Source organism: Elgaria multicarinata, chromosome 17 (genome assembly GCF_023053635.1).
Source record: "Elgaria multicarinata webbii isolate HBS135686 ecotype San Diego chromosome 17, rElgMul1.1.pri, whole genome shotgun sequence".
Lineage (NCBI taxonomy): Eukaryota > Metazoa > Chordata > Lepidosauria > Squamata > Anguidae > Elgaria > Elgaria multicarinata.
Genome location: NC_086187.1, coordinates 20,210,413 through 20,232,152, shown reverse-complemented (window position 1 = coordinate 20,232,152; position 21,740 = coordinate 20,210,413). Strand labels below are relative to the sequence as shown.

The 21,740-nt window shown below is 45.6% G+C and overlaps 1 protein-coding gene and 1 pseudogene across 1 annotated transcript; one reads left to right on the top strand and one right to left on the bottom strand.

Annotated features, from left to right (window-relative positions):
- Positions 1-3,159: 3,159 nt before the first annotated feature.
- On the bottom strand, positions 3,160-21,499 carry NPTX2 (neuronal pentraxin 2). The gene is made up of 5 exons (XM_063143132.1): positions 21,059-21,499; positions 14,789-15,005; positions 8,329-8,573; positions 6,164-6,343; positions 3,160-3,387 (listed from the first exon to the last, which is right to left on the bottom strand). The coding sequence occupies exons 1-5, from the start codon at positions 21,494-21,496 to the stop codon at positions 3,160-3,162; spliced, it is 1,308 nt and encodes a 435-aa protein (XP_062999202.1). The 5' UTR covers positions 21,497-21,499.
- LOC134410141 (N-alpha-acetyltransferase 20-like) lies at positions 4,161-4,687 on the top strand (annotated as a pseudogene).
- Positions 21,500-21,740: the final 241 nt, after the last annotated feature.

The following is a 21,740-nucleotide window of genomic DNA, read 5'->3' as shown; positions in this document are numbered from 1 at the left end:
TCCTTCATGGACTCTACCTTGACATCTCCATTTTCACCAGCTGCTCTTGCTTCTCATGTTCTTCCTCCTTGATTCTACCACTTGCTTTGATTCTACCACAGAGAGCTGGTGAGCAAGGAGACCGTGGCATCCCCTGCTGTTCCTTCTCACCACCACTGTTATCTGGGCCAGAGTGAGGGCCAGGTGAACGCAGGTTGCCATGGTGAAGAGGAGGAGCAACTCCAGAGGGCTTTTGCCAGTGGGCCCTTGGTAAGGTGTGTGACGTCAGCAAGTGCCCAGTCATGCCTACCGTTGACACCAGCCCTGAGGATTGCCCCGTGATTTCTGCCTGATGTTTCTTTGCAAATGAGGGTAAAATGATAACAAAACCAATATATCTTTAACTTTGGCACGTACTTGATAAAGGCCGTTGAAAGCAAACCAGAAGTACAATCTCCTCTGAAAAGTATTGATTGAAACACACATATACTCCGAAAGGAACCCCGGGGGAAATGCCTGGAGGAACCTACTTACTTTTCACCACTGAAACGAAGCTGGACGAGTGATCAAATCAAAGTTGCAGGGCCATGGCCCGGAGGTGGTTGTTTGAAAGAGAGACAATATGTTTGAAAACATCCAAATGGCTGCCCTTTGGAGAATGTGGATAAGGAGACATTTTCCTCCATCTCTCAAACTACTAGAACCCAAAGGGGTCATCCCATGAAGTTGATGGGTGAGAGATTCAGGACAAGTAAAAAGGAAGTACTTCTTCACACAGCGCATAGTTAAATTATGGAATTCACTATCACAAGATGCAGTGATGGCCACCAAAGGGGGGTGGATAAATTCCTGGAGGAGAAGGCTACCAATGGCGACTAGTCCTGATGGCTATATGCTATCCCCAGTCTCAGAGGCAATATGCCTATGTACATCACTTGCTGGGAAACATGGGCAGGAGGGTGCTTTTGCAATCATATCCTCCTTGTGAGTTTCCCATTGACAGCTGGTTGGCCTCTGTGTGAACAGATTGCTGGACTAGATGGACCCATGGTCTGATCCAGCAGGGCTCTTCTTATGTTCTTAACTCATATATAACAGTCTTCCCCAACCTGGTGTACTCCAGAAGTTTCAGACTACAATTCCCATCAGCCCCAACCAATATGGCAAGTGGTGAGGGAGGTGAAGGATGATAGGAACTGAGGTCCAAACCATCTGGAGACACCAAGTTAGGGGGCTGAGTTCTATAAATGAGAGAGAGGGGTTGGATGTTCTAAAACAGCCTTCCCCAACTGGGACCACTCCAGATGTTTTCAACCACAATTCCCAGCATCCCTGTCCATGGGCCATGCTGGCTGGGGGATTGAAGTCCCAAACATCTGGAGGGGACCGTGTTCGGGAAAGCTGTTCTTAAATATAGAGGAAGCTCTCAGCTCCATTAAAAAAATCACCTATAGATTGGAACCAAATGACTTCCAGTTCCAATACATTCATCAGCTGACACAGAAAACAAATAATACAATCAGTAAATCTTAGCCACAGCAATGACTGAACTGGAAAGGAAGGAAGGAAAGAAGAAAGAAAGACTTTGGTCAGATCCTCTCCTGGCTAAGTTCGTCAAGAGCTATCAAAACCATAACCTGCAGCTCACAATTCATTTGGGTGGTTCTACTCCACTCATCACCATTGAAATAGGAGCTGCACAAGGTCATGATCATGTTTTTGGGCAGTTCCCATGTGCGGATGGATTCTCCAAGATGTTAGTGGGAGAATCCAAGATGGATTCTCCCACTAACACAAAGGAGGACAACACTCCATGGACCACCTTGTGGGGGGGGGGGGAAGTAAATTTCACCTTTTTAATGATCTGTAATGCTAAGGGTGCTATTTTTATTTTCATCTATCAATAGATAGATAGACAGATTTTATTCGAGGATGCCCCATGGACAGCAGCCCCAAGGGAGTTCTGAGTAGCCAAAATGCCCCACCAGACCATTCTGCAAGTTTAGAATGAAAAAGGGGATTGTGTAAAGTGGTTCTCTCCATCACCTCGCATTGCATCACAAACACCAAGGAAAGAGAAAATGTTGCCTCGCTCCCCGCCGTACGGCAACACTTTTTTGCAGCGACAATAGTGCACATTTTGCTTTTAAGGGCCTAAACAATGCAATATTAAGACAAGGTTACTGAATTGTGAGAACAACAAAAGTGCTTCTTTTTTTTAAAGAAAGGGCTACTGAAACACGGGGACTGTAACCTCCTCCATTGTTAACAACTGATTGTGTGAGAGTCCTTAGACACAGAACTCCATCAGACAAGTGCTTTATTGCATGCTCGTTGCTGGGCACTCACAGATTTTCGTGGGTCTGTTTCATGACGCCGTCTGCCTCCCATGCACCTCCCACCCCTTCTAATTTTCTTAGTGCCAAAAAAAAAACCCACCCCAGTAAGTCTGACTTGTTTTTAGAGATGGAATTTGCAGCTATCTCCTGCAGTGTGCAGGAGAAGCAGCGGGATCCAAACAGCCCACTGAATGGGCCTCGTACAGGTTGTTTACTTCCTCTTTCAAAAGAGGAAGGAATGAGGGACAAACGGATGGGCAGAGAAGCGACAGTAAACCAAGACAATTTTCCCCCGTGTGATGACGCTCATAGCCCCTGCTATGTTTGTGCTTTGTTTGACACCATGTGTTGTTAGATCAGGGTGCATAGAATGGGGTGCATTCTGTCACTAGACAGAGAGGAAAAAATTTGTACAGGGCATAATTTACCACTCCAAATCGCTGCTCCAAAACCAAGTGAAGCTAAGGAGGATTCCTTCAAGTGAATCAGAATGAGCTTTGGAACTGAGCTACAGTGGGAAATACCACTCAAGTTAGAGAGTTCAGTCATTTCTAAAATTCATGCCAGTAACCCACACAAAGGACATGTCCTGTCACAGAAATATCTTCTGCAGGAGCTCCAATGAAAGGCATCAAAGATGCACATCTCTCATTCATTTCAATGTAGCTGGTGCAGAAGTTCCTGGAGGAACTCCATCCCCGATTATTTCCAGACAGTTTACTAAGGAGTTATTTTTTAAAAAAAAATAAGTCAAGGAGGTGAAGAAGGGGCATAAGAGCATCAGACCTGATAAGAGATTGTCTTAATAAAAATGGGGCACTTTGATGGGAAATGGTCATGGCTATAAATCAAGCAGGCGCTCTTCGCATGTCTCCACCGGCCATTTGGCTGCCCCTCCAAACACATCCACATTGTTGTCAACCCAAGGGATGATGTTGCCGGGCATGTTGGTGGAGCAGTTAGCAATATTCATGATGTCTTCAGGCTTTAAGACTCGGTCCCATATATTGAACTGGCTCATTTCCCCAACAAACGCTTGAGTTGCATCAAACCTTCCTCCAACGGTGTCCTTAATATGAAACGAAGAAGAAGAAGAAGAAGAAGAAGAAGAAGAAGGAGGAGGAGGAGGAGGAGGAGGAGGAGGAGGAGGAGGAGGAGGAGGAGAAGAAGAAGAAGAAGAAGAAGAAGAAGAAGAAGAAGAAGAAGAAGAAGAAGAAGAAGAAGAAGAAGAAGAAGAAGAAGAAGAAGAAGAAGAAGAAGAAACAGAAACAACAGCTTGGATTAGTAAAATCTTTTAGATTGATCCTGCCTGTCCTTAAAAAAATGAGATGGTTTAGACTGTGTATTCATATGAGGAGGGGGCCTCAATGGGACTTCCTTCTGAGTAGAAATTAATAGAATGACACTGTCACTGCCACAGCCCTAGTTTCCTTGATTAGAAAGCTGACCTACACCAAGTCAGACCCTTGGTCCATCTTGCTCAGTATCGCTTATGTGAACTGACAGCCGCTATCCAAAGACCTACCTGGATGTGCAAGGAGCAGCATCTAGGACGTTTGGCACCACTGAGCTACTGTGCTCCCCCTAGGTCAGGGGTGTTGAACCTCTTTCAGTCTGCAGACCAAACTCAATTTCAGAGAGGTTCTTGGGGGCTGCATTCCAGTGGTGGGGCCAAAGGCACAATGGGCCATGGCCAACACCCCCGTTACACCAGCATATTTTAGCTTAAAGCGGCACTTGCCTGGCAACCGTTTGAGGGAAAGCGATCCAATGTGTGTGTACAGACACCAGAGGGATGTTTTTCCAGGTCAGCTTCTATGAGATTTCCCCCATGGAAAAATCATGACTTTGGTGCGGGCTTTCACCTCTTCAGCTTCAACAACATCAACTTGGATCCTCTCAGAGAGAGTTATGAAACTCAATTTTAGTTACAGTCCCTGGCTCAGTGGCTGGAGTATTTTATTGTTGCAGAACCACCTGGTGGAGAACTGATGGGCTACATCATGGGGAAAGCTGAAGGTTCAGTAGCCAGAGAGGAGTGGCATAGCCATGTTACTGCAGTCTCTGCTGCACCTGAATTTTGACGGCTGGGTTTGGCCGCTTAACGGTTGGAGCTGCTTGAGGAAAGATCAGAAAGAAAGGGCGGGGGTTTTGTGGATCTCTTTGTGAGAGTGTCAAATCAGGTTGAGGTCAACATATACAAACAACTAGGCTATGGCGTGTACAGAACCATGTTAGAATACTACTCGGGCAGCAATGGAGAACCTGACGAAGATGTTTATGAGTTGAGGAAAGCCCTGTCCAGAGATTCAGAGAAGAAATCAGTTCTACCATTGCCACATCCTGTCAGAGCAGAAGACAATGAATGAGCTAGCTTAAAGCTCTTCCTGCCAGTTACTTAGCCTTTTAGGGGTATTTTCACCTTTGGCTGATATACCAGCTGCGCCCCTTCCTAGATTTAGACCTAAAGATGGTAGTGCATGCACTGGTATCTTCGAGGCTCAACTTCTGCAATGCGCTCTACATAGGGCTACCTTTGTGCCTAGTCCGAAAACTTCAACTACGGTAGTTCAAAATATGGCAGCCAGGCTGGTCACTGGTACATCTAGGGGTGACCACATTACACCAGTCTTAAAATCTGGATGCCAATTAGTTTCCTGGCAAAGTATAAAGTGTTGGTTATTACCTTTAAAGCCCTACATGGTTTGGGTCCAGGCTACCTGCGGGATCGCCTTCTCCTGTACAATCCACCCTGCACACTCAGGTCTTCTGGGAAGAATCTACTTCAGTCAGCAAAGACTAGGCTGACAAACATTACCCAGAGGACTTTCTCTTCTGCTGCTCCCAGACTGTGGAATAGCCTGCCAGAGGAGATTCATCAGCTTGACAGTCTTTTAGCATTCAAGAAAGCTATCAAGACTGATCTCTTCCAGCAGGCCTATCCAGTGGAATTTTAGGATGCTTTTAGTATGCTTTTAGGATGTTTTTAACAATGTATACTATGTTTTTAATCAGTATTTTATGTATTTTATGCTTGCTGTTGTTCCCTGCCTCAATCCAATCAGAGAGGCAGGTAAGAAATAAATTATTATTATTATTATTATTATTATTATTATTATTATTATTATTAGACAGCGGGGGACACGCAAAACCTTGGGAACCACCAAACAACTGACAGTCAGTGGACACAGAACCTGACTTTTAAAAAACTTTTAGGACACAGCACTTAGTTGTAGGGCTATGTAAATAATGAATAAATACAGTGGTTAAGGATTTTGAGCTAAACAGTATGGCTTAGCGTGTCATGGGAACCATTCCTAACCACGGTGACTACATAACCATGATTGAAACACGCTCACTAACCGTTTGCTTCAAAAGGGTTAGTAGCCTAAGCAGGGTTTAGTGTGTCATCTGAACAGGCCCACTGTGTTGTTGATGATGTGGCCGTTGTTTTAATTTTATGGGTCAGTATCCAACAGCGACATCACACAGACACCAACGCCACTAGCAGAGCTCTGCTGAATCTTTCTCTTGTGCAACCAGTTGCCCCTTAAGCCGTGAGATAGGGACCAGTTGTGTAACCGGTTGCACAAGTGGAATGGACGACATGTTGAACAACGCATTGTACAACGCATTGCAAAATGGGTTACACAAGAGTTATGCTTGCGCAACCACACTTATGCAAAAATAACTTTAGTTGGATATTTCCCTTGTGTTTCTGTTAGCGCAACATCATTTGTGCTAATGGAATAATATAGTTGGATACTGCCCATGGTGCAGAAGGGAAGAGGAGGGAAAGAAGAAGATTTTTTTAAAAAAAACGACAATGCTGCCCTGTGACTCACCTGCTCCTGACCAAGGATCAGGACCCCACCTGGTTTAATGGGGTGCCAAGGTGCTAAATTATCCCCCGTGCCGAGTTTCTCTCCATCCTGGAAAGCCTCCCACATCCCATCCCTTGTTGTCCACGTGATGCAGATGTGATGCCATTTCCCGTCGCTAATGAAGAGCGGGAGTTGGGCGACCTGCACAAAGACAATAGAAGTTAGCGGGACTGTTGCTGCATTAGAGAGATGAAGGCCAATGTAATGACATAAGGACATAAGTAGAGCCATGCTGGATCAGAAGAAGGTCTAATCTAAACCAAGCAGGACATAGCACTATGAAAGCGGTATATGGTATATGTCAATGGGCCCCAACGGTTGTCAGTGCACGCCAATGCCGCTATAAAGCAGTAGTGTGGCTCCTGCCTCTTATATACCACTTTCATGCTGCTTTCAAACAATGGTGTAATCTATACCAAGCAGGATATTGCACTATGAAAGCGGTATATAAAAGGCAGGAGCTTTATAGTGGCCCATTGACACATACCATGTACCGCTTTCATACCGCTATATCCTGCTTGGTGTGGCTGCCTTTTAGATACCACTTCCATACCGCTTTCATAGTGCAATATCTGGCTTGGTGTAGATTAGGCCCAAGAGTCCACCTAGTCCACCATTTTGTTCACACAGGGGCCAGCCAACTGCCCATAGGAAACCCACTAGCAGTTCACTTTGCAGCAAGCCAACCTCCCAGTTTAACAGAAGGAGAAGCAACACGCTGCAGCAAGAGGGTCTTCAGGTGTGCTGTGCAGCAGGTGAGGGAGGTGGGCAATGGGACCAGGGAGAGAATGGCCTGGAGGAGCCGCGACAGCTACGTCTTCCATGATAGCAGAAATTTTCAAAAACGGCCTTGGGAACCTGGCCGTACAGATTCAGTCTGCCTTTGAAGGCAGAGCCCTGGTGACTAAACTCAGATTCTGGATGAGTAGACAAATTAAGCTCTGGGTAGGTATATTATGCAGCATTGCAACTTCTGGATGATGAGTGTGTCTCTCGCCAGCGCATTTACAACCCTCCCAAGAATTCAGTGTTTACGAGACAATTGCAGCACATCAGTGCCACATGCATTTTCTTCTGCTCCAACCCCCTGTCTTCTGATAGGCCTTTATTTTGGCCATGTACTTAACAACCAAGTTGCTGCCCCCAATCAATCGTTAAGTAACTTACAGCCCAATTTCAAAACAGCTGAGCCAACAACTCCCACCTCGCTGAATGGACCATATAATGGCAGCTCAATTCCAGAAGAGCAGCTTTACAATCTGGATCAATCAATTGGCTGTACGGTCGGCAGTGCAGGGTTCAGCGTCTGATCTTTGGTCATGCAAGCAAAGACCTAAATGGCTTGGGTCCAATGGGCCCTCTCCTCCCAAACCAATCTGCTCACTCCCTAGGCCTGAAAAAGGCTGCCAAGTCGGGTGCCTCCTTGCCGCACCACTCCCATTCTAACTGGGGTAGGACAGCACATGGCGGAGAGGGACTCTGCAGGAACTTTCAAGAACCAGTCCTTTTCCTTTCCTTCATGCCCCAACTGGGACATGACTAGCAGGCAAAGAAGGGAATCCCCTTGTGAATCTCCAGAGGGAAGGCCCAGAGATGATAAAGGGATTCCCCAGAACGCTGCTCCATCTCCCAGTGGGAAGGAGAGCAGTGGGCAGGGAAATCCTCTTGTTATCTCTGATCACAGATTGGAGATAACAAGGAGATTCCTTTCCCTGCCTACTCCCCAAGTCCCAAGTTGCCCCCAGTTGCTCGGGAAGGAGGCACAGCCGGTGGATGGTTCTCAACACTCTACAGACCAGCTTGGCAACTTCTACAGGCTGGATTAAGCCCACATAGTGGAGGTTCTTTGCCCCTTCCCTATGAACTGCAAGGATCTGCTCTGCCTCACGTATGCCTGAGACATAGCTGGACGGCATGTGGGAGACGCTGCACTGGAGGGCCTTGAGCACCTCAGCCATTCAGTTTGAACCAATTGCCCAAAGATTTGAGTAGTGCAAGATTCAGCTCTTCTACACTTTCGAGGTGACTTTCTAAAAGTGCAGGATCAAAACCTGCAGCAACTGGAGGTCCCTTTGAACCTAGTCTGTCCTGGAGGTTTGGGAAAAGGAACGCCGCCTTTTCCTCACCTTGTCATTGATCAGCAGCTCAATGGGGTTGTTCCCCCACTCGATCAGGACGACTTCATTGGCTTGCCCAGGGACGGCGTAGGAGAAAGGCGTCCCTATTCCCGGTGAGGCGCTCGACTTCAGCCACAAGCAGACGGTGAAGGAATACAGCTCGGGCAGCGTCTTCTTGATCTTCCCATACAGGTAATTGGTGCGAAGAGGAAGGGATACCTTAAACCCATCTGGAGATTTAAAGGCACTGGTACCTAGAAGACCACAGCCAAGAAGGAAATGATGTCAACACACATGGAGAACAGGGCTGCTCAAACAAAGAAATCTCAGTGCTGAAACCTAAGAACATAAGAACATCAGAAGAGCCCTGCTGGATCAGACCGAGGGTCCATCTTCTCCAGCACTCTAAACCCTATCGCCCAAATGGATTCAGCACCTTGGATAGCTCCTTTAGAGTTCTGTCTGATTCTGATTGAAATTCAGAGTGAATTCACAGCCCCGTAAGATCATAAGAACGTAAGAAGAGCCCTGCTGGATCAGACCAAGGGTTCATATAGTCCAGCACTCTGTTCACACAGTGGCCAACCAACTGTTGACCAGGGACCAACAAAGCAGAACATGGGCATGAGCAACAGCACCCTCACACCCATGTTCCCCAGCGACTGGTGCACACAGGCTTACTGCCTCAGATACTAGAGGTAGCACACAACCATCAGGGCTAGTCGCCATTCTCCTCCAGGAATTTATCCAACTCCCTTTTAATGCCATCCAAATGGGTGGCCATCACTACATCTTGTGGTAGTGAATTCCATGATTTAATTATGCTCTGTGTGAAGAAGTCCTTCCTTTTATTTGTCCTGAATCTCCCACCAATCAGCTTCATGGGATGACTCCATTGGGTTCTAGTATTTTGAGAGAGGGAGAAAAATGTCTCCCTATCCACATTCATAATAGATTCAGAGCCTTGGATAGCTTCTTTAGAGTTCTGGCTTGTTCTGGCTGAAACCAAGAATGGATTCATAGCTCCACCAAAAGTGGAGCCACCAGCCTCCACTGGCAGCAGGTGATGGGGAGACCCTTCTCTGCCTGAGACCCTGGAGAGCTGAGGAGACCAAGTGGAGAAGCCAGGACTGGGGAAGGCAGAGAAATTGGTCCCACTTGCTCTGTTCTTACAGGGGCTAAGTTCAAATTAATGTGATTTAAATGGCCCAGAAAAGAGCAGAGAACAACCGAACAACTTTCCCATTTTGAAATCCATACATTTCCTGAAGAACCAGCATGCACACAAAACAGCTCCCCTAATAATTAAGGCATTTCATTTTGCAACTAGGTGATGCCTTTATACAACTGAGGAACATCATCCAAACCTTTTGCACCATGCTGGAGTGTGCCCCTTTTGCTCTTCAACTGGGACCTTCCAAGGAAGACCTTAAATATGTTTGAGGTGACGGTCACATCTCATTTGAGCCTCAGAAGTAAGTTTCCTTGAGGCCAAGGAGACTCAATTCCTTCCAGGTGTGCTTATGGGACTGCATCTTTAGGATGCCCATCCCATTCTGCTAAATCTGGCCCTACCCCTTCGCTGGACTTCTTGAATGTTAGCGTCATCCTCATTGGTAGAGCCTGGGTGAATTATGGCAAAAGAATTCACCGACCCAAAAATAAGATGTTTTCCTTCTTTCTTTTGAAAATGAAAGAAGAAGGAAATAGGGATAGAGAGGGAGAGAGAAGAGAGGAGAGAGAGAGAGAGAGAGAGAGAGAGAGAGAGAGAGAGAGAGAGAGAGAGAGAGAGAGAGAGAGAGAGAGAGAGAGAAGCTTACGGTACACCCCTGATTATTGGAAGCTCCTTAACTTGGAGGGTTCTGATCATCCAGTGCTGAGAAGGAAGGAGCCTGGAAGAAGCTCAGGATAGTTTGTATCCTGGCCTCTCCAGTCTCTTCCTCTACCCCGCCCACCAGGAAACCCCCTTTGTGATGTCAGAGGGCAGCTGGTACCATTCTTTCCATATCGACTGCAAGAGGTCAGGAGATCTCCAACTCCCCCTTCCAAGGTCAGAGTACTAACTCTGACCTTGGGGGGGGATCCCCACTGTCTGATGACCCATTCTCATAGGATTGCTTCCTTAAATGACTTGAGCATATATTTGAAGGAACTTTTGTTCTTTCCACCCTGTTTCCAGAAGAAAAGTTCTGTGCCTGGCTATGAAGATGCAAATTCTCTAAGCCGAGGTTTAACCTTCACAAAATGCCTGTGTTTGCACAGTTTGGAAGTACAATCATTAATTTGTCTGAACAAGTCATGGCCCAGACTTGCTAACCCTATAAATATCATTTGAGAAGGATCTATATTTAAACAATTCACACTCTTTTATAATAAAAAAAAAGAGTGTAAAAAGAAAGTTAAAAACCGATCATGCTGACAATTCTGTGATATATCTCCCTCATCGTGTGCTCTTGGAATTTAAATACACAAACTCTAGTCAAGTATGCAGTTTCCCAGTAATTAAATCTAAGGATCTGATTAAATGATTAGGATTAAGAGTGTCCCCCAGTGGCTCCATGAGTAATCCACAGTAAAGGTTGTACATTTGAGACAGGACATGGATTGCCTCAAAGTCTGTGGAGTCAACAAAAGTGACATTCAAACAATTAATTTAAAGCAAAAAAGGAGGAAGTTTGTCTCATCTTGTGGCTTTCTCAAAAAGAAGCGTTTTCTAGAAGACTTCAAGGATACAATATCATTTCTCGCCTTTTGCCAATGAAATGGACTGGTAGGATATTCAGGACAGAGAGAAGGGCTTCTTCACACAACACATCATTGAACTTATAAGAACATAAGAAGCACCATGCTGGATCAAACCAGAAGTCCATCTAGTCCAGCTTGCTGTTCACACAGTGGCCAACCAGCCACCTGTGGGAAACCCACAAGCAAGACATGAGCACAATAGCACCCTCACACCCATGTTCCCCAGCAACTGGTATACTGGAGATAATACATAGCCATCACAACTAGAAGCTATTGCTAGCCTTCTCCTCCCTGAATCTGTCTAAGTCCTTTTGAAGTCATCCAAGTTGGTGGCCATCGCTAGAACTTGTGGCAGCAAATTCCATTGTTTAACTATGCTCTAAATGAAGAAGTCCTTCCCTTGACTTGTAACTTATGGAATTTACTGTCACAAGATAAATAGATTAGATGGATGGATGGATGGATGGATGGATGGATGGATGGATGGATGGATGTGGTGATGGCCATTGGTTAAGATGACTTCAAAAGGGATGTCAAGAACTTATTGTTATCTAGCAGTCTGTTAGCTCCCATTTTGCAATGGTTGGGGCTACACCTGTGGGTGTGTTGTAGAATCATAGAATAGTAGACTTGGAAGGTGCCTATCAGGCCATCAAGTCCAACCCCCTGCTCAACGCAGGAATCCACCTCAAAGCATCCCTGACAGATGGCTGTCCAGCTGCCTCTTGAAGGCCTTTAGCGTGGGAGAGCTCACAACCTCCCTAGGTCATTCGTTCCATTGTCATATTGCTCTAACAGTCAGGACATTCTTCCAGCCAGAATCTGGAAAAATGTCCTGACTGTTAGAGCAGTACGACAATGTCTCTAGCCACAAGGTCAGAACAAGGCCCAGTTAACTGGACTGAGTGATCTCAGAAGCGTTGCTGTAGGAAGCCTCACCTCCCTTTGGGAGCCTGAGAAAACTATTCTAGCCAGGCTGTGATTGGCTAGCAGGGATCACTTTAGAGTTTCCGGGGGCTTGGGCATATAACCAGGGGGTTTCAAGTTGCCCATTGCCTTTGTCTTTTTTCTTCATCTTGCCTTCGCTTTGGTCTCTAAGTATCTCCATTTGAGCCCTATCTATTGGAAGACCAATAGGTACCTATAGGCAGGTTTAGATAGTTTTATTCCTTTTGCCTTGAAGTATTGTTTCAAAATGCTACTCTGGTTCTTTTATTCCCCTTCCTCAGTAAATTCACTACTTCTTAGAGTTAGTTGTCCTTGGACTTCATTCTAAATTGCCTCAGTATGAAATCCAGTGACTTAATGCTACTATTTAAGGTTTTGGGCCTAGGTCTTAGAAAGAAAGGGTGCAGCAGGAGTTGGCAGTTGGAACAGCCATCATGACTATAAAGGAGATAATGAGGTAATGAACTAAAGGATTTTATCAGAGAGAGTTATGATTTATGAATCTCTGCAGCTGTAAGCCAGCAAGGAAATCTGAGAGTTGGAATGCATTTGGTAATATATATATATATATATATATATATATATATATATATATCATTAACTGATGCTTTTAACTGCATATTGAACTTTTCCTAATCTGTGCATCTAAGCATTTGCATTTTGCCCACCTATTTGGTGGGGATTTGCTCTTGATTAGGGTGCCCATATGAAAAGGAGGACCGGGCTCCTGTATCATTAACAGTTGCATAGAAAAGGGAATTTCAGCAGGTGTCGTTTGTATATATGGAGAAGCTGGTGAAATTTCCTCTTCATCACAACAGTTAAAGCTGCAAGTGCCCTGCCCTCTTTTAAATCTGGTCACTCTAGTATAGCTCCTGCAGCTTTAACTGTTGTGATGAAGAGGGAATTTCACAAGGTTCTCCATATATACAAATGACACCTGCTGAAATTCCCCTTTCAATATAACTTAAAGATACAGGAGCCCTGTCCTCCTTTTCATAGGGTCACCCTAAAGACTCTTGAGTATTGCACACTGAGTCATTGGCCATCAGTGCATTCAGGGATTATCTTTTGAACACAGGCAGCTACAGGTGAAACCATCACATCAGCTGCTAGAGCAAGGCAGGGCAGTGTGTGGCCCTCCAGATGTTTTGGCCTACAGTTCCCATGATACCTCACCATTGCCAATGCTGGCTACAGCTGATGGGACCTCCAGACCTAAACATTTGGAGGGGCAGTGGATGCCCAGCCCTGTGGTACAATCTTATTTTAATGTCAACAGACACACACACCCCTAACAAATCCCATCTCAAGACTGTGTTCATGCAGACACCAGGACTTCAAGAGACCATCTTTTTTCCTCCTTCCCCTGCTTTATATAACATCTTGCCTGATGAAAAGATCTGCAGATCTTGAAAGCTTGCACAGTTTTTTGTGACTTTGGAGTTGGCTGAATAAAGGCTCATATGGATCTTGGTACCTTTGCAGTTGAATTTTTGTTTGTCTATTTATTATTCAAAAATAATAATAAAGAATCTACACTCCCCCAGGAATGTTTTGAAATTATTAATCCTTAACCTGTATCAACTCTAGGTAGAATCATTTATTTATTTATTTATTTATTTATTTATTTATTTCATTTTTATACCACCCAATAGCCGAAGCTCTCTGGGCGGTTCACAAAAATTAAAACCATGAAGAGCATAATAAAACAACCAACATTCAACAATCATAGAATTGTAGAATAGTAGAGTTGGAAGGGGCCTATAAGGCCATCAAGTCCAACCCCCTGCTCAAGGAAGGAAACCACCTTAAAGCATCCCTGACAGGTGATTGTCCCCCTAGTGGACAATGCCTCTAGTGTGGAAGAGCCCACAACCTCCCTAGGTCATTGGTGACATTGTTGTACCGCTTGAACAGTCAGGATGTTTTTCCTGATGTCCAGCCGGAATCTGGCTTCCTTTAACTTGAGCCCATTATTCCTTGTCCTGCACTCTGGGATGATTGAGAAGAGATCCTGGCCCTCCTCTGTGTGACAACCTTTCAAGTATTTGAGAAGCACTATCAAGTGGAGGTTGCTGGTGTTTCCCTTTGCACTCATCGCCAGTTGCATGCTCAGAGAGGGGAGGTGAATGGGCAGACACATGAAAGAGAAGGAAGGTCAGGGGCTCAGGAGATCAACAATGAGGGCCCTGCTAGGGTGAAGACCTTGCTAAGTGCCTAAGACTGACTTTCTCCTTGACTTTTCTTTTCCATCAATACTGCCTTTTTAAAATTGAGTACTCTGCCCATTTTTAAGAACATAAGATGCGCCTTGCTAGATCAGACCAAGAGTTCATCTAGTCCAGCACTCTGTTCACACAGTGTCCAACCAGCTGTAGACCAGGGACCAACAAAGCAGAACACAGTGCAAGAGCACCCTACAGCCCATGTTCCCCAGCAACTGGTGCACACAGGCTTACTATCTCTGATACTGGAGGTAGCACATAGCCATCAGGACTAGTAGCCATTGATGGCCTTCTCCTCCAGGAATTTATTCATCCCCCTTTTAAAGCCATCCAAATTGGTGGCCATCTTTTTATTTCTGTGCCACCAATTACCCAATGGACTGTTGCAGGTTCAATCAATGTACAGGACTGGAGCGTTAGATGCAGCCTCCTGAGCTTCCTGCCAGCAAATCAACGGTGCTTTCATTCCACAAGGTGATCGTACACAAACAAAGAAATTCTAAAGAAGAACCTATGCAGGAAGATGTGAAAAACGTCCATATGTTTACCTCTTTCTAGCTCAGAAACCCTGTCGAGAAGCGCGTTCAAGGCTGCCTCCGTCCTCAGCCGATGGGTGGACGTCTCATTGTGAAGCAGAGATTTCTCGTTCTCCAGTTCTGCGACTTTGCTCAAAAGTTGGCGCTCTAAATCTCCAAGCCTCCTCTGAAGCATTTCTCTAAGATCGCTGGGGAGGGCAGCGTAGGATACGTTGGCTCGGAGCTGGTGCTTTAAGAGGGTGACAAAGAAAACCAGATGCCACGGTTTATTCTCATTCTCACTGGTCACATGTAATTGGTGTGTGTGTGTGTGTGTGTGTGTGTGTGTGTGTGTGTGTGTGAATGCATGTGTATGCACATGTGGGAGAAACCTCAAATATCTTGCCCCCGTCATTCATGCTCTAATGACACTTAGGCTGGACTACTGTCAAATGTTCTACGTGGGGCTGCCCTTAAAGACACTTCGGAAATTTTAGCTGGTGCAGAATGCAGCCACCAGGATATTGGTGGAGGCTGGGCACCAATACAGCCCCAGCTGCATTAGTTGCTGGTGGATTTCTGAGCAGTGGAGGCTGCTGGCTCCTATTTCAGTAGGGCAGTTAATCTTTCAGTCAGAACTCTAAAGGAATTATCCAAAGCGCTGACCCCTATCCCTCAAATGGGTTCACCACATTGGAGAGCTCCTTTGGAGTTCTGAGTGGTTCTGACTGAAACCCAGAACATATTTTTCGCCCCACTGAAATGGGACCCACCAGCCTTCACTATTTCTGAGCTGAATTTAAAGTTCCGATTTTTGCCTTTCAAGCCTTAAATGATTTGGGCCCATGCTACTTCAAGGCCCGCCTTCTCCCAAACCACCCTGACTACATTCAGAGATCATCAACACTGGTCCTTCTCACTTGCCTGCGGCCGAGGGGCAGTAAGGTTAGTGAGTACAAGCGAGAGGGCCTATTCAGTGGTGGCCCCAGACCTCTGGCATCAGCTGCTATCAGGACCTCAACAGACCCCTTCCTTGCAAGTCTTCAGGAAGCCTCTGATGAATCACCTCCTCTCACTGGGCTTTTCATAATCTCTGTGTTGCAGGTTTTATTTATCTGTTTTATTGATGTCATCTATTTTTGCAGCATATTATGGAATACTTATTTATTTATTGGCATATATATATATATATATATATATATATATATATATATATATATATATAGTATGGGGGGAACTTTCCAGTCCGAGTATATAGCTTTGTCCCACATGTTAGATTTCTGAAAGAGACACTTCACATTTTTGCTGCCATGTTAAATATATATTCTCTGAAGGAACTCAAATTCTTTTAATGGAGTTAACTTCCAAAGAAGCATGCTGAGGAGTATGGCCTTATTTTAATTTCCAGTTTATGATTTGGTTATAGTTGTCTCTTAAAAGTGTCTGTCTTTCAAGCAACCACAAGATACCAGCGATTGCCAGCGGAGCAGAGAAGCACACTAGTTATCTGCAGGGGCACCGTCTCCACTCGCCCTCCTCTAACGTCACCCAAGTAGAAGATTAATCATTACAGCACACATATACACATACCATGGCATAAATAAATAAAGCAGCCTTTGTAAATCAATGAATTGAACCCATCCACAATACGGTCTCCATCAGCTAATCCTCAAGGACTCTTACTCATCCTTCCCAGAATGCTGTTTGTTGGAGTAAACCAGGGATGTTACACCTTTTTCAGCCCAAGAGCTGGATTCAATTTTGGAGAAGCTCTTTGACAAAGGGGGAGAGAGATTTAGAATCATAGAATCATAGAATAGTAGAGTTGGAAGGGTCCTATAAGGCCATCTAGTCCAACCCCCCACTCAGTGCAGGAATCCACCCTAAAGCATCCCTGACAGATGGTTGTCCGGCTGCCTCTTGAAGGCCTCTAGTGTGGGAGAGCCCACAACCTCCCTGGGTAACTGGTTCCATTGCCGTACTGCTCTAACAGTCAGGAAGTTTTTCCTGATGTCCAGCCAGAATCCGGCTCCCTGTGACTTGAGCCCATGATTCCGTGTCCTGCACTCTGGGAGGATCAAGAAGAGATCCTGGCCCTCCTCTTTGTGACAACCTTTTAAGTATTTGAAGAGTGCTATCATGTCTCCCCTCAATCTTCTCTTCTCCAGGCTAAACATGCCCCAGTTCTTTCAGTCTCTCCTCATAGGGCTTAGTTTTCAGACCCCTGATAATCCTGGTTGCCCTCCTCTGAACATGCTACAGCTTGTTGGGTGGGGCAAAAGGCAAAGTGGAGTAGGGTGAATATACCAAAAATACCAGCATATTTCAGCTCAAAGCTCTTACTACTGGTAGCTAAGCCTTAGAGGAGAGGCATTTCAATCTTTTACAAGGGGGGACCCAAAAGATGAGAAACCACCATATTATCATCAGGCAGTGGGAAAGAGTGGGGCCAGGGGAAAGAATGCCTTCTACACCCTGGAGTAAACAAAGCTTCCACCTTCTTTCTGAGGAACAGATATGGAGAGCTTTGAGAAATGTCCATTGGAAAGACATTCTATGAAGATGTCCCCATATTAAAGATGGCCTGACTTCATGTTCTGAAAGTGGGGTGGGTGGGTGAGTAGGACATTGCCTCCAGATTTCAGCAGATGGAAATTAGCTATGTCCTCCAGGAAGAGGCATTTTCTAAATATGTAGGTGCCAAGTTAATTAGCGTTTTGGAGATCAAATCAATGTTTACAGTTGTGCCCAGAAGCCAACTTTTTGACATCATGAATGGAATGGGCCATGTCTGAACCCTCAAGCCACTCTGGTCTACAGACAATGGCCTGGAAACAAGAAGTTTATTTGGCTGCAGTCGCTGACTTCCAAATGGTTGATCAGGTTCTATAATAAAGTTGACAACATCTAGAAACGAGGAGTTCACCTATGCTGAGATGTAACTCCAGCATTACATACAAAAGCCTAAGAGGGTCATAGTATTAAGTCTTGAAAAAGCAAAGGTAGCTGTGTTGATCATAAGTAAAATTCAAAAACCCATTTTAATTGTGGAAACCCCATTTTTGCAATCTGTTGTTTGGCCTGATAAAGGTATTAGACTGATATGGAATCTATAATATTAAGTGTAGACTATCCCTCTCTTTACAACTTCAAAAACTCACGGTTTCATTTCTTTGCCTGTGAGACAATAGGCAACAGTTTTGCCACATATTGATTCAAATTTGATAGAGCCATGAAAGATCGGGGGGGTGTACATCTATCATGCAAGACTATCTAAAATGTAGATGTAATGTCTATCAACCTTGTGCTAAATGTTCAATGCACATAAGCAGACTTTATCGAAATGCCCTTTCTGCCAAGGTAATCAATCATTAATGCACAAAATGTTCCCCCATTCTTCCTCCTCAAAATATTCTTTATCTAGTATGATAAACATAAATATTCCACCAGTTATAATGATACAGGCTATCCAGCATTTCCACAATGCACATCACTAATAATCCATATTCTACGAAGGGAAAAAAAGTCTCATTTTTATAGATTTGTCCTTAAGAATTATAGCGTTGATATATTATTATTACAGGATTTCTCCACTCCACTCTAAATTAGAATGTAAGCCTAAGCGGCAGGGTCTTGCTATTTACTGTTTTATTGTTTTACTCTGTACAGCACCATGTACATTGATGGTGCTATATAAATAAATAAATAATAATAATAATAATAATAATAATAATAATAATAATAATAATAATCTAAAGCAAACACAAGAGCCATTTCAAATGGATTGAATTTTTCATTGATTCCTAGAAGCTTTCAACTCTGTCCTTCAAAAAGGCAGCTGGACTGTAAGAAGAAGTATACCCTGTCGTAAATAATTATGCATTAGTGTTGCCTTTGACTTCATTCATTCCACTTGTCTTTGCATCAGGCTGCATGTTTCCATAGCTAACATCTACTCTGCTGTTTGCAAAATGACTGGGAACTGCACTTAACACTTCCTTGTATTTTACTAATGTTTTTATTCAGCACCATATGCCAAGGTCATATTATTTAGGTTGTCGGGGGTGCACTGCAACCTCTTAAGCAAGCATGTTCTTAGTTGAGACACAGATTAAGAAAAAAAAAGGAATGAAAAACATCAAGGCAGGAAAATAAAACCCACAAATCTCCTCTCAATCCATTTTATTGGAAGATGCAAACAGAACCTCTATTCCTTTCACGTTTCCAATGGGAGTGATGGAGAAAGAAAACATTTTTTTTAAAAAAAAAACTAGTTCTGGAGACTTTATTTGTTGCAATAGATTTTCACAAGACCAAAATCTGCACCAAGGCACACAACAGGGTCACTTCTTTGGATTGATGAACAGTTGATCAATGCCAGATATCCCTGCCACCCACCCCGTTCTCTATCACACCAACTTATGTATGGAATAAAAGGTAGTTTCTCTCCCTAATGTGACAATACTGTTACCCTTTACAGTGAACTTTAAGAATGTGAATTACTTAAAACCTGAGCAGATTTTTTTTAAAAATCCCATTAAGGATGAGACCATGGCCAGATCTACACCAAGCAGGATATGACACTTTGAAAGGGGTTTGAAAACTGTATAAGAACTGTGTCCTGGGCCCCAAGAGTTGTCACTAATGTTATAAACCGTTTTAAAGCAATAGTGTAAATCCTGCCTATGACTAAGAGTTTCTGGGAAATGATACTTGTTTATGGCAGTCTCACACTGGATTGCAACTTCACTAATTGCCCCCCTGATAATCTATTACATATATATATTTAGCAAGTGACAAGAATTCCCCAAGGGAAGAAGCACCTTCAGCTAACAAGAATATGAGGTTGCAGTTGACAAATGTTGAACAACCATGCGAGTTGTAAAAAAAAAAAGAGAGAGGCCAGTATGAATATGGAGCTCTTGTAAACCCAGTAATCCCAGAATTTGAACCTAGAACAGCTCCATAGAGCAGAAATTAGGACATTTGGCACGATGTTGATGCAGGGACTAGTCCAAAAAGAAAAAAGATTGCAAATCACCACTAATGTGATCTGAGCCAAACCCCATTTCCTGACAGATGTACCACTCTAGAATGCTTAAGCTACATATATAACAATATAAGAGGAGTCTAGCATTGTATGGTGGCCAATCAATTGGCATTGAGAACTGGTTGCCTCTCCAACAACTGGTATTCAGGGATAAACTGCCTCTAAACATGGATGTTCTGATTTAGTGACCACACTAGCATTGTGTAGTGGCTAGAGTTTTTGAATTTAGATCTGTGAGATTTGGGTTCAAATCTCAGCCCCATGCCTTCCTGGGTGACCTTGGGACCAGTCATGGTCTCTCAGCCTAGAATTGCTGCAAGGATAAAGAAGGGAAGGGATCGCACTGGCCACCTTGAACTCTTCGGAGAAAGGAGGGTAAGATTTAAAAGAAAATGTAATGATCAACTAGAAGCAAATTTAACAGAAGTAGGTCCCACTTCTTCCTGCAGTGCTGACTCCCTAGAAAGAACGCACAGCCTAAATCTGGCATTGCACCCTCCAGGATCATTCATTGTTCTGGACCCTGTATTCACATAAGGTGTATTTAGTTCTGTCCGGAACTCTGAAGGAAGAAAGCTTGAACAACGGAGACACTTTCTCACTCATAGTCTTGGATATAAACTACCACCCTGATCATCATCCCCAGGAGGTCGGTTTCTCTTTCAGGACGGCTGGACAGTTCCCAGCACACCTCTCATCCATCACTTGAGCCGTTCCCTTTCAATCACCCCCAACAGAAGGACGGTCTGTCTCTCTTCCCTCCGCCAGGAGACAACTTTCAGCACCGCGGATAATTCCCGGAGAGCCACCCATTCCTCCCCTGTCCGGATCTCTCTGCCCAGCGCCGGGACCCCCATTTTCAGCACCGCGGACAGCTCCCAGCGTGGCGCACATCGGCGCCTGCAATCGCCTCCAGTAGAAGGACGGTCTCTCTCCCCAGAGCTCGGAGCCAACTTTCAGCACCGCAGATAGTTCCCGGAGAGCCACCCATTCCTCCCCTGTCCGGATCTCTCTGCCCAGCGCCGGGACCCCCATTTTCAGCACCGCGGACAGCTCCCAGCGTGCCGCATATCGGCGCCTGTATCCTCTCCCCATGCAATCGCCTCCAGTATAAGACGGTCTCTCTTCCCAGCGCTAGGAGCCAACTTTCAGCACCGCGGACAGCTCCGGGCTCGGGCGGGCGCGCTGTGCTTTCGGCTCTTGCCCTCCAGGAGACTCCCATGCCCACCCCACGCCCGGTCCCCTTCCCTCACCTCGAGGTTCTCCAGTCGATCCTTGAGGGTCTGCATGGTGCGGCTGAGCTGGTCGATGATCTGGCCGGGGTCCCGGGGCAGATCGCCCATGGTGTCTTTGCCTTTGCTCAGCTCTTTCCTCCAGGCGCCGCCTTTGCCGTCGGCGGCCTCGCAGCGGCTGAGCTTCGCGGTCAGCTCCCGGATGGCCTCCCGCTGGTTGCCGATGGTCTCCTTCTGCTGCAGGATGGTCTCCCGCAGCTGCAGCACGGTGGCTTTCAGCTCCTCCTCGGGGGGCAGCCCGCCGCCCCCTTGCATGGGTACGGGAGGCAGCGGGCAGCCCGCGTGGGCGGCGTCCAGCGGCAGCGAGGTGCACACGAAGCGGCTGCCCGGGGGGCTCTCCTGGGCGCCCGCTGCCCCCCACGCCGAGAAGGCAAGCCCGGCCAAGACTGGCAGCAGCATGCCGGCCAGGCGCGGGGCTACTCGGACTGCGGGTAGAGCTGGCTCAGCATGGGGACAGGGATAGCGGGCCAAGGAGGAGTGTGGAGCAAGCGGGTGTCCTGGGAAAGCCAAAAGTTACAGCCAGTTTCCTTGACGGGGCGGCGGAAGCCAAGAAGGAGACGCGGTCAGCGAGCAACGGGCTGCCAGGGAGAGAGCCGAGCCGAGCCAAGCCGAAGGCTCCTCTCCTGTCCTGCCCTGCGCGCTC

Bases quoted from the DNA above. Each gene is read 5' to 3' on its own strand.
- NPTX2 (XM_063143132.1), bottom strand. From the start codon at position 21,496: ATGCTGCTGCCAGTCTTGGCCGGGCTTGCCTTCTCGGCGTGGGGGGCA. The intron at 15,006-21,058 runs GTGAGGGAAGGG...ACCCTCTTAAAG, and splicing joins ATCGACTGGAGAACCTCGAG to CACCAGCTCCGAGCCAACGT. The intron at 6,344-8,328 runs GTGAGGAAAAGG...GTCTTTGTGCAG, and splicing joins AGCTGCTGATCAATGACAAG to GTCGCCCAACTCCCGCTCTT.